Here is a 17,834-nt window from a genome sequence, read left to right on the forward strand (position 1 = left end):
CTCCATTTATTTATGTTTAGTTAAAGTAGTGAGAGGGTGAGTAGTGTGGAGTGGTGGATAGAGTAATGAGAGGTGAAGTTGTAGTCACCAGTGACCTCACATTACCTACCAACCTCCACACTCGTCCCTCCTACCGTTCACCTCTCCTGTCACATTACCTACCTACCGCTGGCCGCTAATCACTCTACTCAGACTCTCCTGCCTACTCCCTCCGATTACTCCCATATTCCCCACTTATATCTGATACATTCTAATACCTCCCTACATGACATGGTGTCTAAGCGGTGGTGGTTCTTATTATTTTCATAGTAGGAACCAGTCCCATGTGCCTTATTTTTTACTGCTCGGTTATACTTGTTATGCTACTATTTGCTACCACTTTTTTTTTCTTGTGTGTGTAAAATCTAAAGTGAATATCTGTATGATATTATAATCCTAGTGACCTTAACTGTCCTTTTTTGACGGTGGGTCTAAATAATTGTTTGGGTGTAATATTACATTTGGTGGAGTTGGTTGTTGGTTTGAGATAAATGGTGGAGAATATCAGTATTTGGGTGAGACTTTTGGGGGAAGCAATTACTGGCCGAAATTGAATATTTACAGAGGAATGAGAAGTCACCCAGCCCGCCTTGGAAGACTTACCCACAACTGTCACCCATTGAAGAGTTGCCTATGATTGCTGTCCACCTGATGTGCCCAGTCACCCAGATGATATGCCCAGTCACCCAGCAGATGTGCCCCAGTAGATGTATTGCTGCCCTGGTCTGTCATCTAGTGTAGTGGGTGTCTGTCTGCGTCACCCAGCCTCTGTGACCATCACCCACGGACCGCCAGTTATCCGCAGTTGCCAGGGATGGGTGACCGCACCTGCTGTTGATGACCTGAAGTGACCTCACCTCACCCCGAGCAACTGACCATTGCCTGCTACTGCTGATGTCGGCTGCTGTGATGCTGTCTGCTATGCTGTGGCCATGCTGTGATGCTGTCTGCTATGCTGTGGCCATGCTGTGATGCTGTCTGCTATGCTGTGGCCGTGCTGTGTGCTGCTGTGATACGGCCTTGCTATGATGAGCTGCTGCGGCCTTGCTGTGATGCTGGGACCGTGCTGCGATGCTGTGGCCGTGCTGTGTGCTGCTGTGATGCGGCCGTGCTGTGATGTTGAGATGCTATGGTCGTGCGGTGATGTTGAGATGCTGCGGCCGTGCTGTGATGCTGGGACCGTGCTGCGATGCTGTGGCCGTGCTGTGTGCTGCTGTGATACGGCCGTGCTGTGATGCTGCGATGCTGCCTAGCTCAAGAGGAGGAGATGGCGGTGATGCTGCAGTGGTGTGTGAGAGATTCTGGCTGATGTGCCAGGACAGGAGAATCTACTATGAAGGAGCTGCCATCCTCGGAGATGTGGAAGGATGTGAGCCGCGGAGATGGACTCCAGCTGCTGGGACCAGCCTGCTATCAAGGGCGGTATGGAGATGTGTCCTGCCTTGCTGGTCGACCTGTGCGACAGGTATGCGGGGATGCCCTGCCAGCCATGAGAGACAATTAAGAGTGTGAGATGTCCCCAGCCTACTTTGACTTGCCAGAAGTGTTAGTGTTACCTGTGTGAAATAAGGTGACCTTGAATATGGTCCAGTGTTTATGGCCGCCTTGTTTTATGAGGCCAGTGAATCCTAGTAGTGGCATAGGATAATGGAGGGTCTTAGCTGCGATGCCTGCCCTGTCTCGATTTTCAGATGTTGTAGTGTGCATGTGAAGTGTGCCGAAAATGCGACCTTGGTGGTCGTGAAGTGGTCCAGTTGCAGTTACTTGAAAGAATGCAACCCGTTGGAGCAGTTTTCCACGCCATAGAAGCCTAGAGAGGTTTGGCCAAATGGTTAACGTGCGAGGGTGACTAGCATTGGCTAGTGCATTTCTAGTAGAAGTAGGGAAGGCACTGGAGCCCAATATTTAGGTTTAAGGAGAAATGATGGGTAAGGAGGCTTTGCACCAGAGAGCAACTATTATGCTGGCCAACTGCGAGGTGTACTGATTACGCTGCCTTGTGGTAGTTGAGAAGGTTGAGGGAAATATATGTAGTTGAATAATTGTATTATGTATAATTTTGTCTTTGTATTGTAATAGAATTAAGGGGTTAGGATTAAAATAGTCTAATAACTAGGACAAATTGTCCTAGTTCTCAGACATTTTAAATTGGGGGAGAAAGGGGTATGTGATGTAGTTCAGCTGGGCTTGTGAGGTCTCTGGGGAGACCTAATTTAACCAATTATATGATCACACCTTGCCTTGGCAAACGTCTGTAGCCACGCCCACGTCTGAGGTCTTTTGTTCTTGACGGCGTCAGACCTAGGCGTCGGGTCGTACACGTGGTTGTGGAGGGTGCTTGGACCACCATAAAAGCCCAAGGAAGAGCATGATCAGGAGATTCGAGCGAAGCTGCTGCTGGGGTGCAGAGCTCCTCAGCAGAGACTTCGAGCGGAGCTGCTGCTGGGGTGCAGGGCTCGGGAGAAGGCTGCTGAAGTCTCTCGAGGAGACTGTTGGAGGCATTGGGCAGAGTACTGGCTTGGCGCAGTACTCGTGCTGTGTAGGTCTTGGGACCTGTGGCTTAGTTCCTGTGATGAACTGCCCTCTGAACTATATTGTAAGTTACATTCATTTTGGTCAAGTTGATTGTGTTCCCTGTCTCACTGCTTATGTGTACCACCCCATTTAACTAAACCACAATAATGTTCTGTTCCCAAATATATTATTGTACAAAGACTTAATAATAAACTGTGTTTGAGTAGAATAGTAATATTCACTGCCCACCGTTATTTATTCTTTTTTCCTATATTTTATTATGTTTATATATGAGTGAAGAATGGGCGAGGCATATGTTAGTGAGTAGTGTAGAGTTAATGAGAGTATCGTGGTGGTCACCACTGACCTGTCATTACCTACCTACCTCCGCTAATCATCTCACTCCTACCACCTCGCCTGCCTCTCCCCTCTCCCCTACTCCCATATTCCCCACTTATATCCTATTCAATCATTACCCCCCTACATGACACTGAAGGAAAGAGGTTTAAGCCAGGATTTCAATCTGAAGGAAAGAGGCTTAAGCCAGGATTTCAATCTGAAGGAAAGAGGCTTAAGCCAGGATTTCAATCTGAAGGAAAAAGGCTTAAGCCAGGATTTCAATCTGAAGGAAAGAGGCTTAAGCCAGGATTTCAATCTGAAGGAAAGAGGCTTAAGCCAGGATTTCAATCTGAAGGAAAGAGGCTTAATGAATCGGACGGAGATAAAGACATCCTTGGTCATAAGTATACAGGAGAGTTTAACGTGCACACTATTTTTCAGGAAGGCTGACAGGGAAAATTCCGTGTTGTTACATTACTTGTATCTTTGATATACCTTTAATAAGCTTCGAGAGATTACTCCCGGAGCCCGGTCATGGGACAGGCTCATCTGGTGCTTGCCTGATTAATCAGGCTGCTGCTGCTAGAGGTCTGCCGCCCCATATATCCATCACAACCTGATTGATCTGGCATCTGGTGAAGATACTTGCCCAGCTTTTTCCAACAGTGTTTCTGATATCTTCTGGTAAGATGTTGAATAATCTGGGGCCACGAATGTTGATACAGTGTTTCCTTATTGTGCTCACCACAACCCTGCTCTTCACTGGGTTTATTGTGTATATCGGCACACTGCCATAACATACTGGAACGAGAGATTTGGAAGGATGTACAAGATAAACGCAATGAACAGCAGGGGTGCGGTGCACAATAAGGGAACACTGTATCAACATTCGTGACCCCCAGATTATTCAGCATCTTACAAGAAAATATCAGAAACACTGTTGGAAAAAGCTGGGCAAGTATCTTCACCAGATGCCAGATCAACCAGGTTGTGATGGATATTTGGGGCGGTGGGCCTTCAGCAGCAGCAGCCTGATTAATCAGGCAAGCACTAGATGAGCCTGGCCCATGACCGGGCTCCGGGAGTAATCTCTCGAAACTCATCGAAAGTATATCTTGGCTTCTCAATAAATGACGTCCTGGCAATCTGCCTCAACTTCAATCCCAAGGGCATCGAACCTATTACCATACGACTCCCTGCTGGACTTGCTATTCCTACACTCACCTCACCAAGGACTGTTCTCTGAAGGACAAAAAGTTCAATTTAGAATGCTGCAGTGAAGAGCATGACTACAAGGGCTACACCGCTGCTGCTACTACAAAACTGATCAGTTGTAAGAGTGATCACCACACTCTTGCAGGAAAGTGCCCTTTAAGGAAGGAGATTATTAAGACAAACTCGAGTGATCAGAAAACCCTTAGTTCTGATAATACACTTCCTATGCCGCCATCACCAAGCTATCGCCCGGAAGATGCTTCAAGCCACCCAACACTAAGCCACTTGAAATAACTTCACTCCCAGATGGTGATCCATCCAAAATACTCTACACTGTATGATATATGTCTTTACAGCAGACGCAGCTAATCCAGGATTCTTCATCGATATCACCAACGTGCCATTTCGACTCAACATGCCCAGCTTCAGGTTCCCCGACTCAGCTCCATCCTCAGACAGTGAGAATCATCAAAAACATTGTGACCTTCATTGCCACAAGCGACCTGACAACTGCGTTTCACACCTTTTCATCCAACTGTCACAGGTCAACTCGCTCAACCTGCACCACAAGCTGCCATCTCAATAGTCACTCGATCCACCATTCCTAATCAGCCTTTCATTGCCTCCGAAGTCTCCCAAGTCAATTTACTTACGCAACCAGCCTCCACCTCCAGCACTATAGATGCCCAAGCTGCTGATTACTCTGATGAAGACAAAGTAGTTCATGTTCATTGTACCGCTCTCTCTTTTATATTTCGCGCCATGCCACTAGGTTGTGCTGCCACCTCTTGGGCCTTCCCAGACCTCATTCCATGAACCCTATATCAACTCTCACTTACGCGCCAGGCAGAGGACAGATAACACCTGCGTCTTCCTCTCTCTGTCGCCAGGCTAGGGCAAGGCAGGCCTAGATAGAACACACTACCTGTACTAGAATCCAAGCTAATTCATGCCTCCAAAGGCCAGTATTCACCCGACCAGAGAAATAACCTCTTTCTTAAGCCAGGATTTCAATCTAGGGGGCAGCTTGAAAGTTATAAGATACTAAAAAAAATATCAAAGAATTCGTATTTATAAATAAATAATTTTTAGTAAGCATGTAAAATTTCTTAAACTATCGTTCTTTCGCGGTCACTGGTCAATAGTGAAAAAATAACAATTAAAAAAAGTATTTGGGTGGTGTTGTGTCTCTGGTGGGAGATTATCACAGTACATGACAGTAACTCGCATACAGTATCCTTACTGGAGAACTTACCAGTTTAAGATAAACGTTGGGAAAGCGTAGGAACCAGAGGTCTCAGACCTCTACAACACAATTGCCCTCAAAGATTTGTTAAGTTATACCATGAATTAAGGAAAGATCCTAGACTTCACCTTACGAAACAGACAAAGTAAATGTGATAGTAATTATGAACAAGGTAGATTATAGTGGAAAAATGAATATGTTATTAGAAGACGAGGGAACTTACGTGCCTTTTAAGGCAGGCGGAACTAAAGATCTGGAGAACATGTATAGATATGATTCTCAAGTCACCTTTACCCTAACCTTGTCAAACCCTTTGTAAAAAAAAAAAAAAAAAGGGAACGCGGGGGTGGTCGCCCCCAATATCATCGAGGTAAGCTTCAGATATGACATCAATATGACACGTGAATGACGTCAACCCCCCTCCCCTCTGGCCACCAAGAGTGTTACTGAGTAACGAGGTCACACTGTCCACGTCCCGAGTAATACCACTGCCAATATATTAAATACTTTATGAAGGGTGCTGGAACATAGTGACTATGTAGTGTTGTCACAACACTACACAACACCCATACTTAACACCCTCCACTGGTGTGCAAGTTGCCATAACACTGTTGTGTAGTGTTGTCACAACACTGTTGTTGCTCCTGTGTATAGCCAAGTCGGTTTACAAAACCGGCAAGTTGATAAATAAATCACTTGTGCAACATTTGGGTATCTTTATTCTGAAAACGCTTCGACACACAGTGGCTTCTTCAGTCCAATGCAGACAAAGTGGAAGAGGAGTAGTAGTTTGAGGTAATCAGTCCCAAGTGTCAAGATTGATGGAATGAACACATCGACTCCAGAGGGACTGATTACCTGAAACTCCTCCTCTTCCACCTTTTCTGCACTGGACTGAAGAAACCACTGTGTGGCGAAACGTTTCCAGAATAAAGATACTTCAATGCTGCATTAATGCCCTAGCAGTAAACAGGTACCTAGCAGTAAACAGGTACCTGGGTGTTAACCTACTGCTATGGGTGGCATCCTAAGATGGACAGGGATGGGGGGGGTACTAGTGTGCCTTTTCAAAGAAATGAAATTTGAAAAAAGGTCACCATTTAGAATACTAGGTCAACGATCATTACTAGGTCTGTGAAGTCACTAGGTCACCTTTGAGGTCATCTGTAAGTTCACTACTAGGTCACCTGTGAGGTGACTGCCAGATCACTTGTAAAGTCACTACGTCACAAGTGAGATCACTAGGTCACCTGGCAGGTGACTAGATCACTTGTGAGGTGACCAGGTTACCTGTAAGGTCACCAGGTCACCTGTTAGGATGCTGCTAGGTCACCTGTGAGGTTACTGCAAGGTCACCTGTGAGGTCACTGCTAGATCGCCTGTGAGGTCACTACTAGGTCACCAGGGAGGTTACTGCAAGGTCACCTGTGAGGTCACTGCTGGTCGCCTGTGAGGATACCTGAAGGTTATTTTCAAGGGTCACTCCCCAGGTCGTGGTACTGACCAGGCCTCGTAGTGGCTCAGGCCCCGATCACCCAGGTTGTTACTGCTGGCCGCACATAGTCTTGCGCAAGAAACACAATCAGAATGATCAGCAGTGACTTGAGGAACTTGTCACGTGTCCTACTGAAGACAGCCAGGGGTCTGTTGGTAGTTCTCCTTGTGTATGATGGGACTTTACCTAAAGTCTACTTACCCGGTGGATGGCTTGATCAAGCAGCCTGTTGGTGTTAGCAGCACGAAGTCCAGAGTATGCACCACAGTCCGGCTAATCAGGAGCTGACTGGAGAACTTGTGTAGTTTTCTTGAAAATGGTATAAAATACCTACAAGTTGATTAAGACGCATGTGCAAAAGTTGCGTATCTTTATTGTTGAAACGTTTCGCCTACACTGTAGGCTTCTTCATCAAATACAGACACAGCAGGCGCAGCAGTGAAATGAAGATGATGTAATCAGTCCATCAGCCTTGGAGAAATTGTATCTGAGGTGGTCGGTCCCTCAGCCCATGGTATGAAGACAGCCTGGGGTTTACTGGTAACCTCCCTTACGTATGAAGGTAATTGAAAAGTCTTGGTTCCTTCACACTTCGTTAGTTTTCCTTTAATGTACTTCTCTTTATCCCTGCTTTTCATTGTGTGTATTTGGTACCTCTATCTGGCATCTCTAAATTTCGTGGGGAATCATTTGTGTGCAGATCTGGGACCAATCCGTCTAGATCTCGAACTTTCCGGGAGTAAGTTACATGTTTCAGATACAAGGGTCTCAAATGTTCCCAATAATTTTAGGTGCTTGACTGAATTTATGCAAGCAGTGAAGGTTCACTGCATATTTTCCAAGTCCGCAATTACGCCTGTCTTTAATAAAGTTGGTAGATTACATCAGTATTCCAGCAGAGAGAACAAGTGACTTGAAGAGTATCGAGTCGAATCATCACTGGCCTAGTCTCTTGTCTTCAATCTTCTAGTTATCCAGCCTATCATTTTCCTTGTAGATGTGATAGTAACACTGTTGTTATACTTGAGGGTGAGATTTTCCGATATTATTGTTAGTCTTACATTCTATTGAGTTATTCGAGTTTGTTTTATGAAGCGTACCAGTCTTTATTTGCTCGCTCTCCTTAACAGTACTGGGACTTGTCCTCAGTGAACATACTGTTGCCAGGGGCCACTGAAAGACTTTGTTTATATCAACCTAGAGGTTATGTCCTGCATGCATCAGTGTGATACACTACTCTCCTATGTACACTGATACACACTTGTACATACATTGACACACTCACAGTCATACATACACTGATACAGTCACAGTCATACATACACTGATACACTCGCAACGACAACCAGCACGGTTTCAGGGAAGGGAAATCCTGTGTCACAAACCTACTGGAGTTCTATGACAGGGTGACAGCAGTAAGACAAGAGAAAGAGAGAGAGAGAGAGAGAGAGAGAGAGAGAGAGAGAGTGGGGGGGGTAGACTGCGTTTTCTTGGAACGTAAGAAGGCTTTCGACACAGTTCCACACAAGAGATTAGTGCAAAAGTTGGAGGACCAGGCAGGTATAACAGGGAAGGCACTGCAATGAATCAGGGAATACCTGTCGGGAAGGCGTTAGCGAGTCATGGTACGTGATGAGGTGTGTCATACCTTGGGCGTCTGTGACGAGCGGGGTGCCACAGGGGTCAGTCTTAGGACCGGTGCTGTTTCTGGTATATGTGAACGACATGATGAAAGGAATAGACTCGAAAATGTCCATGTTTGCAGATGACGTGAAGTTAATGAAGAAACTGGCTCCTGGAGTTCAACCTCACCTAATGCAAAGTCATGAAGATTGGGGAAGGGCAAAGATCGCATACGGAATACAAACTAAGGGGGCCAGAGATTACAAACCTCGCTCAAGGAAAAGGATCTTCGGGTGAGTATAACACCAGGCACATCTCCTGAGGTGCAAATGAACCCTTTTGCTGCTAGGCGCAGCAAAGCGGGCGCCAAGCAAACCTAACATCTCAATAAGGAATCGTTCAGGGCCCTGTACACCGTGTACGTCAGGCCTATATCGGAGTATGCAGCACCAGTTTGGAACCGACACCTAGCCAAGCACATAAGGAAATTAGAAAAATTGCAAAGGTTTGCAACAAGACTAGTCCCGGAGCTAAGGGGAATGTCGTACGGGGAGAGGTTAAGGTAAATCGACCTGACGACATTGGAGGACAGGCTAGGGGGATATGATAACGACATAAAATAGAGGAATAGACAAGGTGGACAGAGACATGATATGAGAGACAGCAAGAGGTCACAGTTGGAAATTGAAGACTCAGACGAATCACAGGGAAGTTAGGAAGTATTTCTTCAGTAACAGAGTTATCAGGAAGTGAAACAGCCTTAAGAAGATAAAACTCATGGAGCGGGAAGAGTGACCTAGTAGCAACCAGTGCAGAGGCGGGGCTAGGAGCTGTGACTCGACCCCTACAACCACAACTAGGTGAGTACAACTGAGTACTACTCGTATATGCACATTGATATACTCACACTCATACATACATACTGATACACTCACACTCATACATACTGTTGCGAATTCTTGTTACATGAGCAAATCACCTATAGGAGGCTTACAGGGCATTACCTGAATTATTACCTGCAAGTAATTTAGGTGAGGTAAGTGGGACTTAAGTCACAGTAGGTCACTGAACTGTAACTCCCTCACTGCCCACTCCCTACCACTCTCACAAAAAAGCAAGACCTGACATTAAATTAATAATTATAATATTAAAACCAACTACACTGGTATACTTTTGAAGAGTTTCGAGAGTTTCACTACTCTTGGAGCCCAGCAATGGTAATTGAAGTTGTGGAATGTATATAATTAAGCTTCCTGGGTACACAAAATATAACTGGTATTAACACTTACCATTTAATTACTGTAGATGGATCACACCACAGCACATGCCTAACGCCTAGACCCTACACTGGCCAGTTAGAGATCTAAATGCAAGGACTAATGGTGCACTTCCCATATCACTGCCATCCACACTTAATTGTTGCAGTTCTGCAAATTTCCTCTCCCAATTCTTCAGAAGAGAACAATAACAGGGGTTCCTAATTACAAATTCAGGACGAAAAACCCCAATTGACCTTCAAGAATGCCCGATCACACATTTACCCTTAAACTGTCCAAACGTAGATCTACGTTCTTTCAACATTTGAAAGTATGTAAAAAACGTAGATTTTTTTTTTTTTACATTTGAAAACGTGTAAAAAAACTTTGATCTATGTCTTTTTTTTTTGTTATATTTGAAAATATGTAAAAAAAAGTAGATTACTTTTGGAACACTACACATGTGAACATAGATCTGTTTGGACAGTTTAAGGGTTAAATTTGACATGGCGTCTCTTGTCCGTATCACTCTCCGGCTGTTCCACACCCCCCTTCACTTAAAATTTCTCAAAGGATCCAAAGAACATCACATTTTATTACACAATTACTGAATTATTCATCCGTATGTTCTACATTTTGGAAATTATGTAAAAAAATTTTCACAAACTTACACATATACACTGATACACTCACATTCGTACATATACACTGATACACTCACACTTGCACATATACACTGACTGATACACTCACTGTGGGGAATTAGGTAGTATTTGTGGGGTCATAGCCGAGTTGGGTTAGAAGTCCCTCGTTTCATCCATGAGTCCCGGTCTGAAGCTTGCCGCAACACTTCAGGATAACTCAATCAATGGGGTACTGACCTTATTATACCTCACAGTAGGCAGTGTATGGCAGCTGATGATGGTAATCTCAGGTTGTGGGTGGCCAATCCCCGCACGAGTATACAGAGTACAGGTGAATATTCAAGATCCCGAATATTTACGCAGAGATAGAAGGCAGGGAATCACTTGAGTCACCTGTTGCATCACACAACTTCCTGGTTCAGCTAGTGAGACCCGTGCTTGTGGTGATCAAGGTATGACTATATTCATCGTGCAAGGTTCGTGTGGGGGAAGTCGCCCATCTCACATCGTGACTAAGGGCACTCAAAACTGGCGGGCTAAAGGTGCCTACGGCCTATTGCTTATGGGAAATGTAACTACCGCCTTAAGCTAATCGACTATCTCCAACTTAAATATGTGTAGTTGTAATATAGTAACTGTAGTGTATAATTAGCCTAGGAATACAAGGCTACTTCTTAGAATTAAATATATACAGAACCTGTTTCTAGGCTTCCTCTCTTACCCCCACCTCTTATGCCCCCATTCCCCCAATTGGGAGGATGTGTGTAACGGATTCTGGAAACTACTGATGTTTTCCACACACACTTACATACACTGATACATACACACACACACAAAGAATGGAAAAAGTACAGAAAGCAAAGGACTCAGGAAAATAAAGAGATCAATCGACGAGCCAGAAACGAGTATGCACAGATAAGGAGGGAGGCCCAGCGGCAGTACGAAAACGACACAGCATCGAAAGTCAACGTCTGACCCGAAACTGCTTTACAGCCACGTCACGAGGAAGGCAACAGTCAAGGACCAGGTAATCAGGATGAGGAAAGAAGGGGAGCTCACAAGAAATGACCAAGAAGTATGTGAGGAGGCCAACATGAGATTTCAGGAAGCATTTACAGTGGAGACTGAAGGGTCACTGGGAAGACAAAATAGTGGGGTACACCAACAAGGGATATACCAACAAGTGTCGGTATATCCCTTGTTGGTATATCCCTTGTTGGTGTACCCCACTGTTTTGTCTTCCCAGTGACCCTTCAGCCTCCACTGTAAATACTTCCTGAAATCTCATGTTGACCTCCTCACACACAGAGACTGTGTGTGCCACTAACCACAATCTTCAACACATCCTTTGAAACTGGGCAACTACCTGAGGTATGGAAGATGGCAAATGTAGTCCCCATCTTTAAGAAAGGAGACAGAAATGAAGCACTAAACTATAGACCAGTGTCACTGACGTGTATAGTATGCAAAGTCATGGAGAAGATTATCAGGAGGAGAGTGGTGGAGCTCCTGGAGCAGAACAAGGTTATAAACGACAGCCAGCACGGATTCATGGAAGGCAAGTCCTGTGTCACAAACCTACTAGAGTTTTATGACAAGGTAACTGAAGAAATGAGAGGGAGGGGTGGGTTGATTGCATTATTTTGGACTGCAAGAAGGCCTTCGACACAGTTCCTCACAAGATATTAATACAGAAGCTAGAGGATCAGGCACATATAACAGGAAGTGCACTGCAATGGATCAGAGAATACCTAACAGGGAGGCAACAGCGAGTCATGGTCCGTGATGAGGTATCACAGTGAGCGCCAGTGACGTGCAGGGTCCGACAGGGGTCAGTCCTGGGACCAGGACGACATGACGGAAGGGATAAACTCAGGAGTGTCCCTGTTTGCAGATGATGTGAAGTTAATGAGGAGAATTAAATCAGATGCGGACCAGACAGGTCTACAAAGAGACCTGGACAGGCTGGATGCGTGGTCCAGTAACTGGCTCCTAGAATTTAACCCCGCCAAATGCAAAGTCATGAAGATCAGAGAAGGGCAAAGAAGACCGCAGACAGAGTATAGGCTAGGCGGCCAAAGACTGCAAACCTCACTCAAGGAGAAAGATCTTGGGGTGAGTATAATACCGAGTACGTCGCCAGAAGCGCACATTAACCAGGTAACTGTTGCGGCATATGGGCGCCTGGCAAACCTGAGAATAGCGTTCCGGTACGTCAGGAATCGTTCAAGGCTTCATACACTGTGTACGTCAGGCCCATACTGGAGTACACAGTACCAGTTTGGAACCCACACCTGGTCAAACACGTCAAGAAATTAGAGAAAGTGCAAAGATTTGCAACAGGAGAGAGAGCTGGACAGATACCTAAAGTCAGTGCCGGATCAGCCGGGCTGTGGCTCGTACGTTGGAGTGCGGCTCGTACGTTGGACTGCGTGCGGCCAGCAGTAACAGCCTAGTTGATCAGGCCCTGATCCATCGGGAGGCCTGGTCATGGACCGGGCCGCGGGGGCGTTGATCCCCGGAATAACCTCCAGGGCTAGTTCCAGAGTTAAGAGGAATGCCCTATGAAGAGAGGTTAAGGGAAATCGGCCTGACGACACTGGAGGACAGGAGGGTCAGGGGAGACATGATAACGACATACAGTATGCTGCGTGTCATAGACAAGGTGGACAGAGACAGGATATTCCAGAGATGGGACACAGAAACAAGGGGTCACAACTGGAAGCTGAAGACTCAGATGAGTCAGAGGGATGTTAGGAACTATTTCTTTAGCCACAGAGTTGTTAGGAGGTGGAATAGTCTGGCAAGCGATATAGTGCAGGCAGGAACCATGCATAGTTTTAAGACGAGGTAAAATAAAGCTCATGGAGCAGGTAGAGGGAGGACCCAGTTGCGGTCAGTGAAGAGGCGGGGCCAGGAGCCGAGTCTCGACCCCTGCAACCACAATTAGGTGTGTACAATTAGACGAGTATACTGATAAACATACAACGGTGCACTCACACGACCACAACGTATTACTTAAAACACTCTTACTAAATAAAACCATATACATTATGACCACGCTCAGGGGCCCAAGACTGTTCAACTGCCTCCCAGCACACATGACAGGGATTACTAATAGACCTGTCTGTCTTGAAGAAGGCGATGGACAAACACCTACAGTCAGTAGCTGATCAGCCAGGCTGTGGTTCGTACGTCAGTTGACGTGCGGCCAGTAGTAACAGCGTGGTTGATCAGACCCTGATCCACCACGAGGCCTGGTCTCAGACCGGGCCACGGGGGCGTTGACCCCCGAAACCCTCTCCAGGTAAACAAAAGCAAAATTACATTAAAATATTCATTCTGAATTAAAAACATAAATTTAAAAAAATATATATCGATCAGAAAACTTACTGGAGACGAGAGCCTCTACGCTACCCGTATGGGCAGTCTCACTCCTGGGAACAACATTAATATACTGTATGTGGCACAGTAGTACAGTCAGAGGTACAGTTAGTGGTACAGTTAGTGATACAGTGGTAGTCAGTTATTCAGCCAGTGGTACAGTTAATGGCACAGTCAGTGGTACATTTAGTGGCACAGTCAGTAGTACAGCTAGTGGTAAAGTGGTACAGTCAGTGGTACAGTTTGTGGTACAGACAGTGGTAGTCAGTGGTATAGTGGCATAGTCAGTGGTACAGTTAGTGGTACAGTTAGTGGTACAGTTAGTGGTACAGTCAATGGTACAGTTAGTGTTACAGTGCTACAGTCAGTGGTACAGTTACTGGTACAATTATACAGTCAGTGGTACAGTCAGTGGTACAGTCAATGACACACTACAAGCGACACACACACACATCTCTGGGTGAACCGAGTTCTTTCTATCATCCAACTTCAGAAAATCGTCTTTAAGTAACAGTTGTTTCGGAAGAAGGAAAACCAAGCACTCACCACCTGATAAACTCTCTACAACTTGTTCCTCTACACACTCCACAAGTATTACCAAGGTAATCCGTACGTGTGTGTGTGTGTGTGTGTGTGTGTGTGTGTGTGTGTGTGTGTGTGTGTGTGTGTGTGTGTGTGTGTGTGTGTGTGTGTGTGTGTGTGTTATAAAGTCACTGATTTAAGACGTCTACAAGAGAGCAAGCTTGATGCAACGTGGGGTTTGGGATGATTCTGAGGATGAAAGTTTTGCTTATTGTCAGGTATCCAAGCCAGGAACAAGGTGTGATGGTGTGTTGGTGTTTGGTATATGCTGGAGTCCTGAGGTATGGAAGGACCTTCATCCCTCAGGACTCCAAATGGAGTCCTAGTCCCGGGAATGTACATCTGTCAACTGGAAAAGCTTTCAACCTCAAAATCAACCCAAACCCGACTTTGCATGAGGTAAGGATCCATGATTCGAGTTAATTTGTCTGGCCACTTCCACTCCAACAGGTGGTTATTAGGGGAAGGAACCTCGTGTCAGGAGTAGCCACTGTAACAATAATACAGCCAATACACGTAACACTAATGTGGTGGTGGGGGGCGGCGGGAGACATACTGGGCAGTACATCACAGTTCATGTCGAGGTTGTCTACTGAGGAGAACTGGTTTGTCTGTCTGTATTTCTGTCCAGAAATTTAAAGCAAGTATACTACGGCAGAGAGCTTAGTGGTACCAAGGATGGTGGTGGTGGGTGGTGGTGGTGGGTGGTGGTGGGTGGTGGTGGTGGGTGGTGGTGGGTGGTGGTGGTGGTGGGTGGTGGTGGGTGGTGGTGGGTGGTGGTGGTGGGTGGTGGTGGTGGTGGTGGTGGTGGTGGTGGTGGGTGGTGGGTGGTGGTGGTGGGTGGTGGTGGTGGGTGGTGGGTGGTGGTAGTAGTAGTAGTTGGTGGTGGTGGTGGTAGTAGTAGTAGTTGGTGGTGGTGGTAGTAGTAGTAGTTGGTGGTGGTGGTAGTAGTAGTAGTTGGTGGTGGTGGTAGTAGTAGTAGTTGGTGGTGGTGGTAGTAGTAGTTGGTGGTGGTGGTGGTAGTAGTAGTTGGTGGTGGTGGTGGGTGATGGTGGTAGATCAATGTTACTTACCACTAGTCTGGGTGGTAGACACGCTGAAGATGCCTAACAACTTGGTGTAGATGGATGATGGTCTCTGAGGGCGGAGGTGGTTATCCGTGGTGTTGTTGAGGGCGGCCTTGGAGGGGGCGGCGCCCTTGGGAACGCCTACCTTGGTCGCCCACCCCTCCATCACCATGTCTCTCAGCCCAGTATGGGCGGCAGTCTTGGGATCCACTTGTAATGCATCTCGCTTTGTGCTTGTAGCTCCACCTCCACCTCCATTACTCCGCTTCCTCACTCGCCGGCTCCTCTCCTCCACCAACTCCAACACCTCCAGTTCAAAGTCCTCGATTATGGTGGGGGCGGGAGCCATGGTAGCGGGTCGAGTGTTTGTGCGGGCGGGCGGTATTGGTAAGCAGTGGGCGGGGCTAGTAAGCTACACCACGCCCACACATACTACACCTGCACACAGCTGTGCCAGTCTCCCGCCATCTCCAGTACAAGCCAGGCACTACACACTACCGTAGTCTTGCACATACTCTCCCTCACCCGTCTCTCTAACTGTTGCTGGTATACCTTCACTCAGTCTTGTTCACACCACTCAAGTTTACACTGGAATATTACTGCTACACTCGTATATATTACCTTCCACAGCTACACTGACGCACTCAGCTCTATAACGTCATGGATACACAACTAAAATTAGAACAAATAAATCCTGCCTTGGTATGTACCAGGTTACTATAGCAATTAATTTAAGAATAACAAAATCAGAATGAGTAGTCACTATTCACAGGATGAGAATATTGGTTATATAAAAGTGCAATTATTGCCGCTTGAGCGGTTGTTTCATAATGCACCAGCAGCTTATCCCGGGAGTCAAAGTCAAAATTACTACGAAACAAAAGGAGTTTTCAGGCCGCCTTGAACACTTAAATCCCGGTGTATTACAAAGTTCAGATTATAATCTCATCCAAAAGTTGATTTGTGTTGATGCAAAATGTGGATACAATATTAAGATTTTAGATATCACTAATAATAAAAGGATATGCCTATTCTGTGGACCTGTTCTAAAGTGTTGAATTTTTGAATAATATCAGTGTTGTTCATTACCGTGCAGGCAAGTCTTAGTTCAACACTGACATGGTATTACACTGCTCCTATGTTTATTATACCCGGGTTATAACTGACACTTCATTTTTACGGGAAAAAAAAAACGCTTGTTAGTTCCTGTTCTTTCTTCAGACAAATTACTTAAATGATTTTCTTTAAATTTTTAGGTTTCTGTTTGTACAACCAAAATAATATTCAACATATTCTTTATTTCACATTAATTTATCTACCACATCGACATTATGGTGGTCCTGATCCACCACGAGGCCTGGTCTCAGGCCGAGCCGCGGGGGCACTGACTCCCGAAACCCTCTCCAGGTATACTCCAGTAACATCCCCAGAGAGAGGTACCCCAGTAACACATCCCCAGAGAGAGAGGTACCCCAGTAACACATCCCCAGAGAGAGGTACCCCAGTAACACATCCCCAGAGAGAGAGGTACCCCAGTAACATCCCCAGAGAGAGGTGCCCCAGTAACATCCCCAGAGAGGGGTACCCCAGCAACATACATCCCCAGAGAGAGAGGTACCCCAGCAACACATCCCCAGAGAGAGAGGTACCCCAGCAACACATCCCCAGAGAGAGAGAGGTACCCCAGCAACACACATCCCCAGAGCGGTACCCTAGCAACACATATCCAGAGAGAGAGAGAGAGAGAGAGAGAGAGAGAGAGAGAGAGGTACCCCAGCAACACATCCCCAGAGAGAGGTGGCCCAGTAAAACACATCCCCTAAGAGAGGTACCCCAGCAACACACATCCCCAGAGAGAAGTACTCCAGCAACACATCCCTAGAGAGAAGTACCCCAGCAACACATCCCCAGAGAGAGGTGGCCCAGTAAAACACATCCCCTAAGAGAGGTACCCCAGCAACACACATCCCCAGAGAGAAGTACTCCAGCAACACATCCCCAGAGAGAAGTACCCCAGCAACACATCCCCAGGCCCCTCTACACGTAAAATCAAGTCACACTCTTAAAAGAATAAAATGGCACAAGCAGTAGAGATGTGAAGACTATGTAATCAGTCCATAAGCCTTGAAATGTAGTTTTGAGGTGGTCAGTCCCTCAGCCTGAGGGACTGACCACCTCAAAAGTTACCTAACTTTTGCACATGTGTTTTAATCATCAGAACTAAGGGTTATAACCCCAGCCTCCCAAGAGGTTCAAGAGCTGGAAATCAACACTTTCAAGAGGCCTAGAAGCCTTATAAGTACACCTCCAAAGGCCAGGAACTGTAGAGCAACACCCGAAAGACTACAAGCATGCATAGTGTGACCAAGTTTTTAACAATCTGATATACAGAATTAAAAAAATGTTGAATCCCAAGCTAAATTTTGAGTA

At 46.0% G+C, this 17,834-nt stretch overlaps 1 protein-coding gene across 1 annotated transcript in view; it reads right to left on the reverse strand.

Annotated features, from left to right (window-relative positions):
* Positions 1–16,042, reverse strand: part of ATP8B (ATPase phospholipid transporting 8B) — a gene marked incomplete in the record, with an annotated part of 560,409 nt that extends 544,367 nt beyond the window's left edge. The window contains 1 exon segment of the mRNA XM_070095976.1: positions 15,411–16,042. Within this exon segment, the coding sequence (XP_069952077.1) occupies positions 15,411–15,753 (343 nt within the window).
* Positions 16,043–17,834: the final 1,792 nt, after the last annotated feature.

Source organism: Cherax quadricarinatus, chromosome 51, assembly GCF_038502225.1.
Source record: "Cherax quadricarinatus isolate ZL_2023a chromosome 51, ASM3850222v1, whole genome shotgun sequence".
NCBI classification, from domain to species: Eukaryota; Metazoa; Arthropoda; class Malacostraca; order Decapoda; family Parastacidae; genus Cherax; species Cherax quadricarinatus.